The sequence below is a fragment of the Bombina bombina genome, chromosome 4 (assembly GCF_027579735.1).
Source record: "Bombina bombina isolate aBomBom1 chromosome 4, aBomBom1.pri, whole genome shotgun sequence".
Classification (NCBI taxonomy): Eukaryota; Metazoa; Chordata; class Amphibia; order Anura; family Bombinatoridae; genus Bombina; species Bombina bombina.
Window position 1 is genome coordinate 991,410,857 of NC_069502.1, and position 16,102 is coordinate 991,426,958.

The window sequence follows — 16,102 nt, forward strand, 5'->3', positions numbered from 1 at the left end:
GAACTAGGATGGCCAATCATAGGTCTAGTATTCGCTTGGCCATAAGAAATGGAAAGGCAGACCAGCCTGTGGCAAGACACTTCTTGGAGGCAGGACACACTGTCAATGATCTGAGATTTAGACTGATCGACCACGTACCGATTCCACGAAGGGGAGGAGACAGAGGAAATATGTTGTTACGCAAAGAATCCAGATGGATCTATGAACTGGGTACCCTTTGCCCCAGGGGTCTCAATACCCACACAGGATGGCAATGTTATCTATGAACTGTGAGGTTCATGATACACCAGTGGGGTGTTTGATGTTCTACACTATTGGGAGTCCATGATCCATTACTCCTCTCTCTCTTTCCCCACTTCTATCCTCTTTCTTTTTTTCCTTTTTCTTTTTCCTTTTTCTTTTCTTTCCTTTTCTTTTTTCTCCTCCCCTTTTCTTCTCCTATCTCTCATCCCCTCTTTCTTCTTTTTCTCATCTTTTCTTCCTTCTATTCCCTGGTCCCTTTTTCCTCTTTCTCTCTTTCCTTTCTTTCTTTATTCTTTAGTTTTCTTCTTTTTTGTTTTCTTTTCTACTTTTTCTTTCTTGATTTTTCTTCTTTCTCTTCCCCTCTTTTTCTTTTTTTATTCTGGTAATATGTTTTATTTCCTCATGTGGTACATTAATTACATTGGGATTGACAGATGATAAGGTCTAATTATCTGTCATCTCTGTCCTATATTGCCTCTATGAGATATTCATAGGTGGCACTCTGTTCATTATGTTGTTTTTACCTTGTCCATTACATGGTCTTATTGTTTTAATTTTATTTAAATTTTTGTATTATTTATTCACCTGTACACTTCTTTTGACACCCCGTGTTGTTTTTGTTTTTTTGGGGGGTCTTTCTCATTCCGTACCTACATTCAGTACTATAAGTAGAATTTGTTGTCATATAGATGTATCTGGATTTATATTATGTGATGATTGATGGAAATTTGATTTTTTCTGATTCGATTTTTTATTTTGGCTTCTCATTTTTGAACTATTATCTACAATAGGAGCTGAGACTCCATTTATTTAGCTTAGGGAATAGTATGAATTATTATGGATTACACTTAAAAAAAAAAAAAAAAAAAAAATGTTGTATATTTACATAGGGGTAGGTGGAAGCATACTGCAAATTTGGGGTGTCATTCATTGTGTGGTGATAATGGATGCTTTTTTGTTTTTATTATATTTTTTTGCTTTAATTTTTTGCTTTGGTGTTTTGGGAACAAGAGGTGAGGCTACATATGTTTAGTTTATGCAACGTGATGGATTACAACAATATGTACGTTTTAGGTATTTGGTTAAGCACCTTTGTTTGTTTTTAGATGGCTGGAGGGGGACCGTATCATGATGTGATCATGTGCCGGTCCGATAGTGGAGCACCTTTGTAACTACTGCTTACGCAGCTTTTCTTTTATTATATGGAGCCCGCTCTTTGTGAGATGACAGCAATGTACAGTTGAGCTCATACAGTATAATTATGGTGTGTGTGCCTATTAGTGTCAGTGTGACACGTAGAACTTGTCAAAACTCTGCGTTGTTTTGATACGCCTATAGGTGGGCGGTCCAATCCATGATTGGATATATCTCGGCACTTTGTTTACCTTTGTGACGAGTGCCGTAGCAGAGTGATTATGTGCGGCACAAACAGGGCTTATTCATTTATTTATTTATTCCTTATTGCATATTGACGACTGAGGTTATGCGATATTGATTATCCGTTTTCTAGTATCGCTTGGGGTAGCTGATCTGATGCGTATATAGATCAGCTTCGGCTATTGATGAGTGTTAAACATAAGCGATCTGTAAGTTGTCTCACAGTAGTTTTAGTTATACATATGCAGCGATCTAAGCGAATGTTTATTTGGGTTTTACAAATGTGACATTTCAGTTCTGAGGTGGTATGCGTCCCTAGTGACAGGTGGGCGTTGTTTGAGATCATACAACAATGACGTATTGAGCCTTGGGTGCCAGGACGCTGCTGATTGGTGGAATTACGATCCCCAGGAGCCAGGGCGATGCTGATTGGTTGAATCACGATCCCCATTCTCACTGTTTATTTGCGGTTTGTCTATTTACGCAATTTTTTAGCTGATGTTTGTTAGGTTGGAATGAGATTGCCCCTCTTTATTGACAATACGGGGTTCCATGCTTAAAATGTTTTATTACTATTCACTTGATTCACTGTATATATTGGTAGTTTTCTATCATTGATAGCTATTGGTCACTATGAAAGGTGTGTTATGTATCTTTGGCCATGATTGGTCAATCACTAGGGGAGGGTAATTTGGAGCCTATTTAAGGCCTGTATTTTCACATTGTTAATTTGTCAGAGGAAGGGACTGTTGCTGTCCCGAAACGTCACAATTTTGAATTAAAACTTTTTGTCACAGTTGGAACAGTTCAGTGAGTGCTTCTTTGCTACATTGTATTATTATCCTTATAGCACCCTGACAAGCTGCAAGAGTTGGTGAGAGTGCACTTACACCATTCTTTGTATATATGTATATGTGTGTATATATATATATATATATATATATATATATATATATATATATATATATATAATAGAAGCAAAGGAAGAGTGCACTCACCAGGACCTTTCAAAGGTTTATTTCCTAAGTTGTGAACATTTTCGGGGGTTTAGCCCCTTCCTCACACATACAATAAACAACTTGTTTTTTGTATGTCTGAGGAAGGGGCTAAACCCCCGAAAACGTTCACAACTTAGGAAATAAACCTTTGAAAAATCCTGGTGAGTGCACTCTTCCTTTGCTTCTACAATTGTGTCTGTTGCACACCAGGCATTTGTGACATGGTATCTGGAGTGCTTGTCTTCATTGCCTGGGTGCTGTCTATGGTAGTTAGGTAGAAACTTCAAATAAAGAAAAGCCATTCACAAGACTTAATGTACATTATTTTTATTAGTAATTCATCAACAAAGGTTCAGTCAACGTTTCGGTCCTCACAGGGACCTTTGTCAAGACTGTTTCTAATAGAAAGGTACACAAGTTGAAATCATAGTTAATATCCCTAAGTGTAAGACAACACAACATAGGATTACAACCATGTAGAATAAAAGCAAAGTGACTATACATATATAGATTAGTACCCGCATATATATCTAAGTTATTTCTATATAGAAATTAATACTCAAACTCAGTTAGGTAAACTGTACACAATTGGTAGATATGCAGGTAGCTCATACTTCAAATAGTTGAATAAAGTTGTCTCTCAACCAAACACAGCTCATATTTTTACAATCCATACAGTCTAGTGCAATTAGTATAATGCATGACTATATAAAAGTTATATGGCAATAACGACCTAAAATTAGTTATCCTTACAGCTTGTATACAAAATGAAAACTGTACATGCAGGTATTTCAGTAGTACATGCACAAAGTGGTTAACACGCATTGGTACCATAATGAACACACTAATACATACATCAACACTAATGATTAAAGTGTACATCAGTGTAGTATAATGGAAATAAAAAATACTATAATCATTATCGTGTAACCTATCTACACAATATGTTGTCCATAGTGTAAACATAGGCAATGTTCAGTACTAAAGTAAATGTGCAGAGTACACAAGAAAATATAGTTTACATAAACCAAATCTCCTTTTAACAGTAATTGTAAACTGGTGTATGTGTAAGAGCGAGTAATATTCGTCCCTTACGCCCAGTTTTTAAGAAACCTCCTGGTGCTAAGACTAGTTGACAAAACAATAGGGGCAAGGTCTTGCATGGCTCACCGTATTCACTGCACGTGGAATATGTTCAGCGGTAAACAGTAGTATGTCTGTTCTGCTTTTTTATACTGATGGGTATGAGAGACGCTGATGGCAATGATGTCATCAGCGGTGTGACTAGCATGTGGCCAGAGAGGTCCGTGTTGGTTGCTATGGCAACAGTAAATGCAATATTACGTTCATAAATGCACTATAGTGCCCAACTTGTATTGCTTAAAAAACAGTAGTGAAAGCTGCAAGAAAAATTATTTATGTATGTGTTAATGTAGATCCTACAAGTGGGGTTAGTGAAATATGTATGATATTAAAGAATGATGTGTGTCCCGTTATAGACAGTTGCAAAACTACAATGGGTATTGTTCATGTGTGTACTATTGTAAGTACAAAAACTGGGAAATTGTAATGTAAGAATATTATTTATGTGTTGGTGTAGATCCTACAAATGGGGGTAGTGTAGTACTAGTATATGAAAACTGGAGAATTACGTGTATTACGTTATAAACAGTGGCAAACCTGCAAGTGGTGGTGTTCATGTGTGTATAAGTTTAAGTATACAAACTGGGAAAATATAATATCAAATATGAAGAGTGTCTGATGTATGTAAATAGGGTCATTATGTATAGAGATAACCGTAAACCAGATCATGTATGGATATGTTAGGTCAGAGTCTAGATTGAATGTAATAAAAGGGCTATGTGACGATATGTGGGGAGTCACCGCAAGTACACATTAAGCTATACAATTAAAACGAGATATGAAGGAATCCATAGCAATGAGAGTAAAACCAAATTGCCAAGAAAAATAGTCAAAAAAGGTACTTTAAGGTTGAGGAAGGTAGGCTTAAATTCTATACACAATTAGCCAAAGTACTTAGGGTGCAGGGAGAAATAAGACTGTTACTACTACTATAAGTGACTATAAATATAAGTATATACTGGTATAGGTCCTTCCCAGGGTGCATGAGCACCACCAATGTACAAAACCTAGTAGAATAGGGCATAGTCAATGCTGGTGTTTAGTCCTTTGGGAACCAGTGTTTCCTAGCGGTTAATCCACCTTGCCTCCCTTTTGAGTAGTTCAAGGTTTCTATCACCCCCTCTTTTTAGTGGCGGTATCCAGTCAATGAGGATGGTTCTTAGCATGGCTACAGTGTGGCCATGTTGCATAAAGTGAAGTGCCACAGGTTGGTCACTTTTCTTATCTTTGATGGCTTTCCTGATTGCGCTGCGGTTATTTGCAAGGCGATCACGGAAAGACGTGCTTGTCTTTCCTACATAAAAAAGGCCACATGGACAAATAATCAGATAGACAACATACTCTGTGGTGCATGTCAGTCTATGTTATATGTATATTGTCTTCCCATTGTGTGGGTGAAGGAATTTTGAACCTTTAGGAAAAGTGTTGCATGTAATGTAGTTTCCACAACTGTAGCATTTTTTTTTTAAGTTGTTGGCAGCCATTGGTTTTGTCTTATGCCAGGCTCAAAGGTAGTTTTAACTAATATATCTCTGAGGTTACTGGTTCTGTTGTATACCATTCTTGGAGGTGGTTTGTTGTAGAAGGGTAGAGTTGGGTCTTGGTTTAGGATAAACCAATTGTTCTCTATAACTTTGTGTGAATCTGCTGGTGGGGTTAAACGTTATCATCATGTTCATACGTTCGTCTTACCCACTTGTGTTATTTTTAATACTGAAGAAATGTTTTTTTTTATCACTGATTATAAATTGTGTGTAATATGCCCATGCATATTCTTAAGGGCATTCATTAAACTTAGGGTGAAAATAAGAGTAAGAGACATTCTGCTATAAAAAAACAACCTTATATGTGCATTTATAGGTCTAAAACTGGTCTAAATAATCGTGCCTCTGGCTTAAAATAACCAGAATAACAGCATTAGCCTGCTGTGGAATTGAAAATATAGAGAATCTGCCATTTTTTATTTTTTTTTAGTTCCTAAGCAATTGTTTATAAGAACAGATATTCGCTTTTTATTTCACACTTGAAGGCCATATAATTATGTAATTAGAATATTGATGACAAAACCGGCTTCCTTCAATCGTTGCGTGGCCTCATGAGCTGGACGCCTTGGGGTGCTCGCAACGATTGGAGGAAGCTGATTCGTCATTGCGGCGCTAAGTACAAAGGAGCTGCGGGCGGAGGATCGCCGGTCTGTTTTCCTAAATAAAAAGGTAAATATTTAAAAAAAAAAAAAAAATATATGCTTTAATGTAAATTCTAATGAATGAAAGTGCCCCTGTTTTTAATAGTATTTTTAAAAAATGGGCACTCATTCATTCATTCAAATTTACATTCACTTTAAAGTATTATGTAACAAATTATTATTGTTAGGCTTGTACGTATGCAAACCTGTATATTACATGTATAAGCATATGGATACAGTGACCCAACTTAGTTTGTTCAATAAATTGCATATATTCCCAATCCCTTTACATCCCCGTCTATGAAGGCATACTGGGAAGGCGAGTATTTTATTAAAGGGACTCATGAATCGGACACAATTTTAAACAACTTTCCAATGTACTTCTATTATATAATTTGCTTAGTTTTCTTGGTATCCTTTTTTGAAAAGGATTCCTAAGTAAGCTCAGGAGCATCAATGAACTACTATGAGCTAGATGCTGATTGGTAGCTGCACATATAAAGCCCCTTCTCATTGGCTCACCTGAGGTGTTCAGCTAGCTCACAGTAGTTCATTGCTGATTCTTCAACAAATTATATTAACCTCTTAGTGACCAGACCACTTTTCTATTTGTTGACCATTTGGGACCAGGGCTATTTTTACATTTCTGCGGTGTTTGTGTTTAGCTGTAATTTTCCTCTTACTCATTTACTGTACTTGTATTGTTATTTTCATCATATCTTATAATTTACTATAACAAATATATATATATAAAATATGATGGGAAAAAAACACACTTTTTCTAACTTTGACCCCCAAAATCTGTTACACTTCTACAACCACCAAAAAACACCCATGCTAAATATTTTCTAAATTTTGTCCTGAGTTTAGAAATACCCAATGTTTACATGTTCTTTGCTTTTTTTGCAAGTTATAGGGCAATAAATACAAGTAGCACTTTGCTATTTCCAAACAATTTTTTTTCAAAATTAGCAATAGTTACATTGGAACACTGATATCTGTCAGGAATCCCTGAATAACCCTTTACATGTATATATTTTTATTTAGAAGACATCCCAAAGTATTGATCTAGGCCCATTTTGGTATATTTAGTGCCACCATTTCACTGCCAAATGCGATCAAATTAAAAATTTTTTTACCTTTTTCACAAACCTTTTTTTACAAACTTTAGGTTTCTCACTGAAATTATTTACAAGCAGCTTGTGCAATTATGGCACAAATGGTTGTAAATGCTTCTCTGGGATCCCTTTTGTTCAGAAATAGCAGACATATATGGCTTTGGCATTACTTTTTGGTAATTAGAAGGCTGCTAAATGCCGCTGCGCACCACATATGTATTATGCCCAGCAGTGAAGGGGTTAATTAGGTAGCTTGAAGGGAGTTTGTAGGGTTACTTTTAGTGTAGTAGACAACCCAAAGTATTGATCTAGGCTTATTTTGGTATATTTCATGCCACCATTTCACCGCCAAATGCGATCAAATAAAAAAAATCGTTCACTTTTTAACTAACTTTAGGTTTTTCACTGAAATTATTTACAAACATCGCTGGCCAATGCAGAGAGGGCCACAGAGTGTGTCTCTCTGCATCAGATGCTTAAAAAAGGTATCAGTGATGCCTCAATATTGAGGCATCACTGCAATACCCTGGAAGTGGCTGGAATCGATCACAATCGCTTCCTGAGCTTTAGACCCCAGAGGACATGTCAGGCACGTCCTTGGTCACTAACTGTGTATTTTGTTTTTGTAGGACGTGCCTGACACGTCCTTGGTCGTTAAGGGGTTAAAAGAGTAGAGCAAATTTGATAGAAGTAAATTGGAAAGTTATTTAAAAATCTATGCTCTGCCTGAATCGTGAAAAAAAAACTTTTGCTTTTGTGTCACTTTAATCGATAATCCAACCTCATGCTTACACATTGTCTGCCAAGCTATTTTATGGTCTCTGAAATGTGCAAGTGATTTAGTTTTTTTGCCATGTTGCAAATCGTCACACAGTATTGCACCTTTTGTATTTAGAAAACATAAACTGGGCAAATGGAGAAGATGACCATGTTGTGGGCAGAGCTGAATATGACTTTACTGCTTCTTCTGACGAAGAAATTTCCTTTCATGCTGGAGATCTGCTTAATCTGGCTCCTAAAGGTATGATTTATCTAATGCTGAGAAGTAAACCAACATACAAACAGTACCTTGTTGAGACAGACATATTTATTATTATTATTATTATTATTATTATTATTAGGATTTTGAGTAATACACTATGTCATGAAATAAATATTAAATGTGGACACCTGGAAATATAAAGATTCTGATTTCTGGTTTAAACACTACAGACTCATCAAGTATGTTTATATATCTATCCCATCAAACTAAATTAAACCAGGAAGAACTCCCCAAAAATAATCAAATAAAATAATAAACCTGAAAATACATAGAAAAATGCTTTACACAGTTAGGCTAACTTACAATGTATATAGCTTACAAAGTCAATGATGTCTTATACAGGATGCACTTAAGGCGCAAACTATAAATAATAGTACAAAATAACAGACTGTGCTAAGTTTACAATTTAAGTAGTTTGCGTTGTTTTATTGGACTTGTACAATTTGATATAAAATTGAATACACACTTTTAATGGCTACTGTAAAGCAGTGGCCAGTGCTATGATTTCTTTTAATATATATTTTGTGTATATGTTTGTGTGTATGTATGTACAAGATAAAATGTATACATTTAAAAATGTAATTGCTGGAAGATTTTTAATACAAAAATACCATTGAAAATCTGTAGAAGACTCCTCTTGTCCAGCCCTGGCACATTTTTGTTTGTTATGTAATTTTGTAGGTTTGTGGGTAATACAGTCAGTCGGAATCTTTCTTGCCTATACATTACCTTTGCATGAAGCATGCTCCGGCACAGTTTAGTTCATCGCCTGAGGACTGGCTATTACACCAAAAGGGACAGTAAACACTTTAAGATAGTAATATAAAATGTTTGTTTAGTAAAAAATGTTTTTTGTTACCTTTTTTTTTTTTTATAAAATCAGTGCTAAAAATGTTTAAGGGAACCAAAAGTAAATTATTTGTTCCCAAACCATCAAATCATTTGTCTATTTTTTATTTTTAGTGGATTATTTTTTGGGTAGCACCCCTTAAATGTTGTTTATTTAGTTATTTAGCCCAATAAATCATGAAGAATCAATATAAGTGAGCAAACATTTATTCCTTGTGTGTTAATATGATCCAGGACTTACAGGAAATGCACCCTCAAACCTTTTCTTATTTTTTGTTATACTGATTCTTGATTCTAGATGCTTGATTATTTTAATTATGTTACTTCAAATCTCTTTTAGTCACTTGGAGGCATTGTGGCTGTAGAATATATCATGAATATATTTGTTTAATTTCAGAACAACAACCCAGTGTCCGGGGATGGTTGCTTGGAAGCCTGGATGGACAAACAACAGGATTAGTGCCATCTAACTATATAAAAATCCTTGGAAAACGCAAGGGTAGGAAAATAGCAGATTTGGAGAAAAAGCCAGAACCACAGAATCTTCCTGGTACTTCCTCTGCACAAGGAGCTACAGTTCTTGCCACCTTAGAGGAGCAAGAAGCTGCAATGGATTCTGTTTTTGTAGAATCTAATAAATCCGCATGCAATGTTAAGTCAGGTTCTATCCAGGGAGAACCATTTGATCTCTAATGTATCCCATTTCTTAAAGGTGGAAGACAAATGTGTCTCAGGGCCCTCAGCAGCAAAGTGATTTGGGTGATAAATATGCATAAATGTCTACAACAGCACATTGACTCTCAAAGGTCTAAGCCATCTTAGCAACATATATTGCTGATTTGAATTAACACATTTTAATAATTCAAGTAAGATTCACTTTATCTATTTACCTGTTTTGTGCTTCAAACTAGTTCCTAATAAATATAAAAAAAAATCATTGGTAAAAATTAAACAACTAGATCTGAACTTTCTTTAGAAGGGCTTTATTCTCAAATAGAGGCACTTAAAGGGACATTTTGCTCGAAAAAAAATGGTACCCTTTAATTTGTTCCCAATGATCCACGTTACCTGCTGGAGTGTATTAAATAGTTTACAAGTATTTCCTTTACCCTTATATTGGAATTTGAAATAGTTGATTTAGCCTAAGATATACCACCTACTCTGAAAGTTTTTGGCCTTAGGTCCAAGCTATAGATAAGCTGTGTAAACACAGCCAGCAGAAGAAATGACACTCCCAGGGGGGTATAGAAGAGATAAGGTAATAAAATGTTAATTTTCCATTGCTCTCTCCAAGTATTGGTCTTTGGTTTACAGACATATATAAGATAAAGAAGCATGTATATGTACACAATGTGATAAAGTGAGAGTGAGATCTGATTTATATACCATTTTATTAGGCTATGGCTTCAAAACACAAAATCAGCTATTTCATATACTCAAATTAACCTTAAAAGCAAATTCTTATACATAATATACTCTGCAGTTGGTTTAAAAAGTAATTGGAAACACATTAAGGGAAAAATGATTTTACAGTATACTGTCCCTTTAAAATATGTACCTATAGTCTTACCAGCTGCTGCTACCTCACATCTAGTAGAACATCAGCTGCCTGCTAATGTCTAATGACTTGGCAGTTCACATATTTCAGTAGATGCTGATAATCATAAACTGTACAGTGTATGCCCTTTTAATCTCCTTTTTCATGGTACACTTTTCCTTTTTATAATGCATGATGAGATATCTGCATGAAATTGTAGAGGATTAATACAGTGATTCATTTTTACATAGTTCTGGTATAGATTACTACAGGTTATTTGTTATTTTTGTGTTGGTCTTCAAAGTGTATTGAAGACGTTTCTAGAAAAATGCGTAAATACACATTTTGTTTTCTTTGCTGCTGTAATACCAACAGGGAATTGTTGTTCTTCAGGTTTCAAGAAACTAAGAAATAGACAACAAATTAAACTGAATAAACACTTCTAATTGAAAGTGTAGAAGAATTGAAAAAATTAACATATAAAATTATTTTTTATCCCAGTGCTACATATTCCACCTATCCGTTCTCATTCCAGCTATGGCATTTCAGAAATCGGGGTCAATTGAAAAATGTTCCGATGGTTCCTACTTTTATTAGTGTCCATTTTAAAAAAAAAAAAAAAATAGTTTAAGAAACCTTAAAGGGACAGTCTACTCAAAGTTTTGTATTGTTTAAAAGGATAGTCCCTTTATTACCCATTCCCCAGTTTTATACAACCAACATGGTTATATTAATATACTTTTTACCTCTGTGATTAACTTTCATCTGGCCTCTTCAGACAGCCCCCTTATCTCAGGGCTATTTACAAACTTGCATTTTAGCTAGTTAGTGCAGGGTCCTGCACAACTCCACAGATGTGAGCACAATGTTATGTATATAGCACACATGAATAAACAGTGTCTTGCCGTGAAAAGCTAATAAAAATGCATGAGATAATAGGTGGTCTGTAGGGGCTTAGAAACAGGCAGAAATTTAGAGGTTTAAACGTTTTCTATTAATATAACAATGTTGGTTGTGCAAAGCTGAGGAATAATTCGTAAAGGCATTATCTATCTATTGAAACAATACAAATTTTGGAGTAGACTGTCCCTTGTTTGTGTAAAAATTGTGTTTGTCCTATACTACCTAGAAAGGCCAAAAAAGTAAATCCTGTAACCTAGAAATCAGCTGGTTAAGACAATTTGTACCTTTTTAGAAGAAAATTCCGGTTACAGAATTTCTATTTGGCCTCTCTAGGAAGTGTGGGACAAACATGTTTTACACAAAGGGTGTTCAAAGTTACAAGAAAGTCAAAATGCAATCAAATGAATACCCTGTATGAAGACCACACAAAATACTGTAGCTTGTTATCAATTGGATTCTCCCTCAGTTCTTTAGGATTTATCATTAAAGGGACATGAGACCCAAAATGTTTGTTTCATGATTCAGACCTTACAATTTTAAACGACTTTACTTAGGTAAAACATACCTAGGTATGCTCAGCAGCATCAACACACAACTGGGAGCTAGCTGTTTATTGGTGGTTGCACATATATGCCTCTTGCATTGGTTCACATGATGTGTTCAGCTAGCACTGAGTAGTGCATTGCTGCTCTTTCAAGAAAAGGATGCCAGGAAAATAAAACAAAATGATAATAGAAGTTAATTGAAAAAGTTGTTTAACCCTTTCCTGTCCTATAAATGTTCACTTAGTGCGCCAGCAGGTCTTATTTAATTTTTTTTTTGGGGGGGGGGGAGGGAAACATACTTTTAAGTTTTATATAACACAGATTTATTTTCTTATAACTACAAAGCAACTAATAATTATTATTCTAAAACATTATATTATGTTAGTCTCTCTAGTTTTTCATTGTATGAAACTTTTTAAAACATACACCTGGGTGTAAACCAGCTTTTCTTGTGCAAGTTTCAGAAGTAGGCAGTTTCTCGTCTTAAACCTTTAGTTTTTCTGTTGCTACATACTGCACAATCTTTGGTAGAATTTTTTTCATTTTTCATCACAAAGTGGGGTTTACCATTTATCCTGTCTTCAGTGTCTTGTGTTGATGGCCTTCCCCGCATTTGTGCATTGACATTTCGAACTTGTCCAACGAGCTGCTCAATCAATGCCTTTTGAAATGTTATGTAACTACTTTCAAGTACCTACGCTTTCGGTCAAGATTATATAGCATAAAGCTGTTTACTATTGCAACTTCACACAGCCATAAGAACATTTTCCTCCACCATTTCACCAACTTTCGCAGAAAGGCATAACTGCCGCAGTAGTGGTCTGCTCTGTCCACAGCACCCATGTATTTGGTGTATTCCGAAATAACAACTGGCTTTGAAATTGTTACTAAATTGCCTTTGGTAACTCTTTGTTGAATTAATTCTGTGTCCGCAGTATACACCATTAAACACGTGGATACAGTTCTTTTATCTTTCCATTGCAGGGTCATGATTTTATTATCTTTCTGATATGCAATGACCTTGTGCACTTTTATTTTTTTGCTCTTCATTTCCTGTGGCAAACCTTGGTGGTTGGTCATAACAGTGCCAGTAAGGCGCTATAGTTCTTCACAAAGTTGAGGTCCTGTGTAAAATCAGTCTGTAAACACATAACCTGTTCCTTAAGACACTGAAAGTAACATTTCGCACAAATGAAGGACAATTCTACAAGTAAATGGAAGGTCAGGTCGAACTGAACTCTCTGTAGTAGTTTTGCCGAAATAAGGAACAAATGCTACTATGTAACCTTATGTATCACATAAGCAATAGATCTGAAGTCCCCATTTGGTGGGCTTCTGTGGATTGTAACATTTCCACTGTACTCTGCCCTTGAATCCAACGGTGCTTTCATCTACTGCTATATTCACCCCAGGTATAAATAGTTCACTGTTTATGTAGTCTGCTACATCTTTTACGTTTACTCCCCCTAGTTCTAACCATCATTGGCTGCTGCGGTGATGAAGGGCACAAATGGAACATCCAGAAAATGTGTTTGAATCTAGTTCTAGAAAACACATCGGTAAAGAATTGCATGCGATCAAGCTACTTTTGGGAGAAAAACTCAACTCTGATTTTGAATTTAGAGCCGTATTCATTATAACGCCCAGAAAGGCTTTTACTTCAATCAAAGTCACCTCCTTCCAAGTATTCCAGATGGAATATTGAGGCAGACGAGTGCATTTTTGTATTTTCACTATCGCATATCTGTTTGTTTCTGTGACAATTTGATTCAGTAGCTGGTCAGTAAAAACTGACTAAAAAAAAAATCAATTTCCTTTTCACACTGACCATTTGGGATTTTAATTCCTGGTCTGGGAACTGTAAAAGGCTGTCTCAGAAAATGTGGATCTTTACTAAGGTTCCTTTTTCCAATTATTTATATTTTTATTTATATATACATTTTCAGCAGGTGGGTCTTCATCCTCAACATTTTCATTTTCACCCACAACTATTTCATTTGCATCACTGAAATTTTCATTTTCAGTGTCACTACTTGAATCTGAATTACTTGAGTTACTGGGGTTAAAATCATCTTCCTCACTAAAATCTATTTCTGAATCACTGTCTTCTAAAATTCTCATTATTTTCTCCTCAGAATACTTTCTGCCCGCCATTCTTTTAAATTCACAGCTAAATAGCAAGTTCAGCAAATAACCACTAGATGTCGTTATTTAGCTGTGAAAAAGTCATGTTGGAATGTAGCTGACATTGAACTGCAAGCACTAAAACACTTTGTCTGTATATATTCCGACATAGGACCGGAAAGGGTTAAAATTGTATGCTCTATCTGAATCATAAAAGAAAACACATTTGGGGTTCATGTCTCCTTTTGAAAATCTTCTCTTGCTTCTCAGTTATCTGCAATTTATGAGGGCTGGCTTAGCAGCACGTCTGCTGTGGAAAATTAACCACTTTTTTAACCCATCTGCAAGGGTTAAACTCGGAGGTGAGCATTTCTGCAAAAATAATTAGGGTATATTATTATTGCACTGTACCTTTTATTATTGCATTGTACTCATAAAGGGACATTATACACTCATTTTTTCTTAGCATAAATGTTTTGTAGATGATCTCTTTATAAATCCCATAACGTTTTTTGTTTTTTTAAAGTATAGTTTTGCTTATTTTTAAATAACATTGCTCTGATTTTCAGACTCCTAACCAAGCCCCAAAGTATTATCAGAATACTGCCCGCTACCTTCTCCAGCTTGCTCCTGTTTGTGTAAAGGGTCTTTTCATATGCAAAAGAATTTCCCACTTGCAGTGGGCTTTCCAGCTACCTTTTCAACAGAGCTAAACTGAGAGCTTCTAAATACGTTTTTAAACAGTTTTATACTGGATTTTTATATCAGTATCTGTGCATCTTATTGTTTATAGTAGTGTCTATTACATGCAGTTATATGAAAATGAGTGTATACTGTCCCTTTAAGCGCACAAAGTAATAATACTGTATACTTGTATATGTTGTTTGAAGTAGCATAAAAAAAACTGGCTTGGTTATGGGCTGGCATTAGACGTGCATTCAAATCCATCTTTAGAAACCGAATGGGGAAGAATACTCATGGCATTTGGCTCTTTTCAGAGCCGGATGTATTCTTACAAAAGTTCAACACACTAAGATCTAGATTTGCACAGATCTTAGCATGTTACGATTTTACAAGAATAAATCCAGCTCCTAAAAGAGCTGAATGCCACGAGCGGCCGCCTTCTTCTGCATTCAGTTCCTAATCAAGGATCGGCATGTACATGTCTAGCTGGTAGAAGTACTATGTTGCTAGGGCTCGAGAAACAACTCTCCCTCTCTTCCTCTTCATTAGGAAGCAGCTGTGATTCAAGACAATTCACACTAACTACCTTATATCTCTGGATTATATACTGTTCTACTTAGTTGAACTTGTGAAACAGAAACCTTGTTGGACTTTTAACATTGCATGCATCTGGATATGAATATTATGTATAGTTAAATACTGAAACTGGTGTTTGCAAAGTCTTTGTCGATTAAAGGGAATTTCTTCTAACTTTAGCACTTTAAGCTCTGTACAGGAACATTCAATTAAAACCATTAACCCCTTTTAAAATATCCACTTGTTGCAGCAAATAGTATTGCATTTATATGTTTATTAAACTTTGCTTTTCAAACCTCTGTTTTAAAACTTGAATCTAGCTGGGAATATTTCTAAGTCTTCCTTAAAAGCATTTCAAGTCCTAATTACTAACTTCTCACTACTATTTTATTAGAAGTATGAGTATAGTGAATTGTATTGTGAAAACAAACCTATGATTATTGAATACTATTTTTTAGACTTGTAGTGAAAAGCTATTTCTAAGCAAGTAGCTCACTAATCTATACTAGGAACAGGGTAGTGTATCTAAGCCAGCCATCTTGGTACTGAGAAAATGGCTGCCCCTTATAGTCTGTGTATATGTCAGCAGCTAAAATAACATGAAGGTCAAATTTAAAGAGACTACAATGACCATTGTTTGCCTTGTCTGCAAACTCCAGCGTGGATTGGCTCCTCCATATAAGGCAAGTGTTGGATGGAATGTAACTGCTGCAAAACAAGGGCAACAAACCATGTTAATTTGGCTGATATTATGTTATATCGCAGCACAACAGAATTA

At 35.5% G+C, this 16,102-nt stretch overlaps 1 protein-coding gene across 1 annotated transcript in view; it reads left to right on the forward strand.

Moving 5' to 3' along the window:
* PEX13 (peroxisomal biogenesis factor 13) overlaps positions 1 to 15,621 on the forward strand; it is a 31,164-nt gene extending 15,543 nt beyond the window's left edge. The window contains exons 3-4 of the mRNA XM_053712044.1: positions 7,960 to 8,085; positions 9,353 to 15,621. Of these exons, the coding sequence (XP_053568019.1) occupies positions 7,960 to 8,085; positions 9,353 to 9,648 (422 nt within the window). The 3' untranslated portion in view covers positions 9,649 to 15,621. The remainder of the gene's footprint in view (positions 1 to 7,959; positions 8,086 to 9,352) is intronic.
* The last annotated feature ends 481 nt before the right edge of the window (positions 15,622 to 16,102 follow it).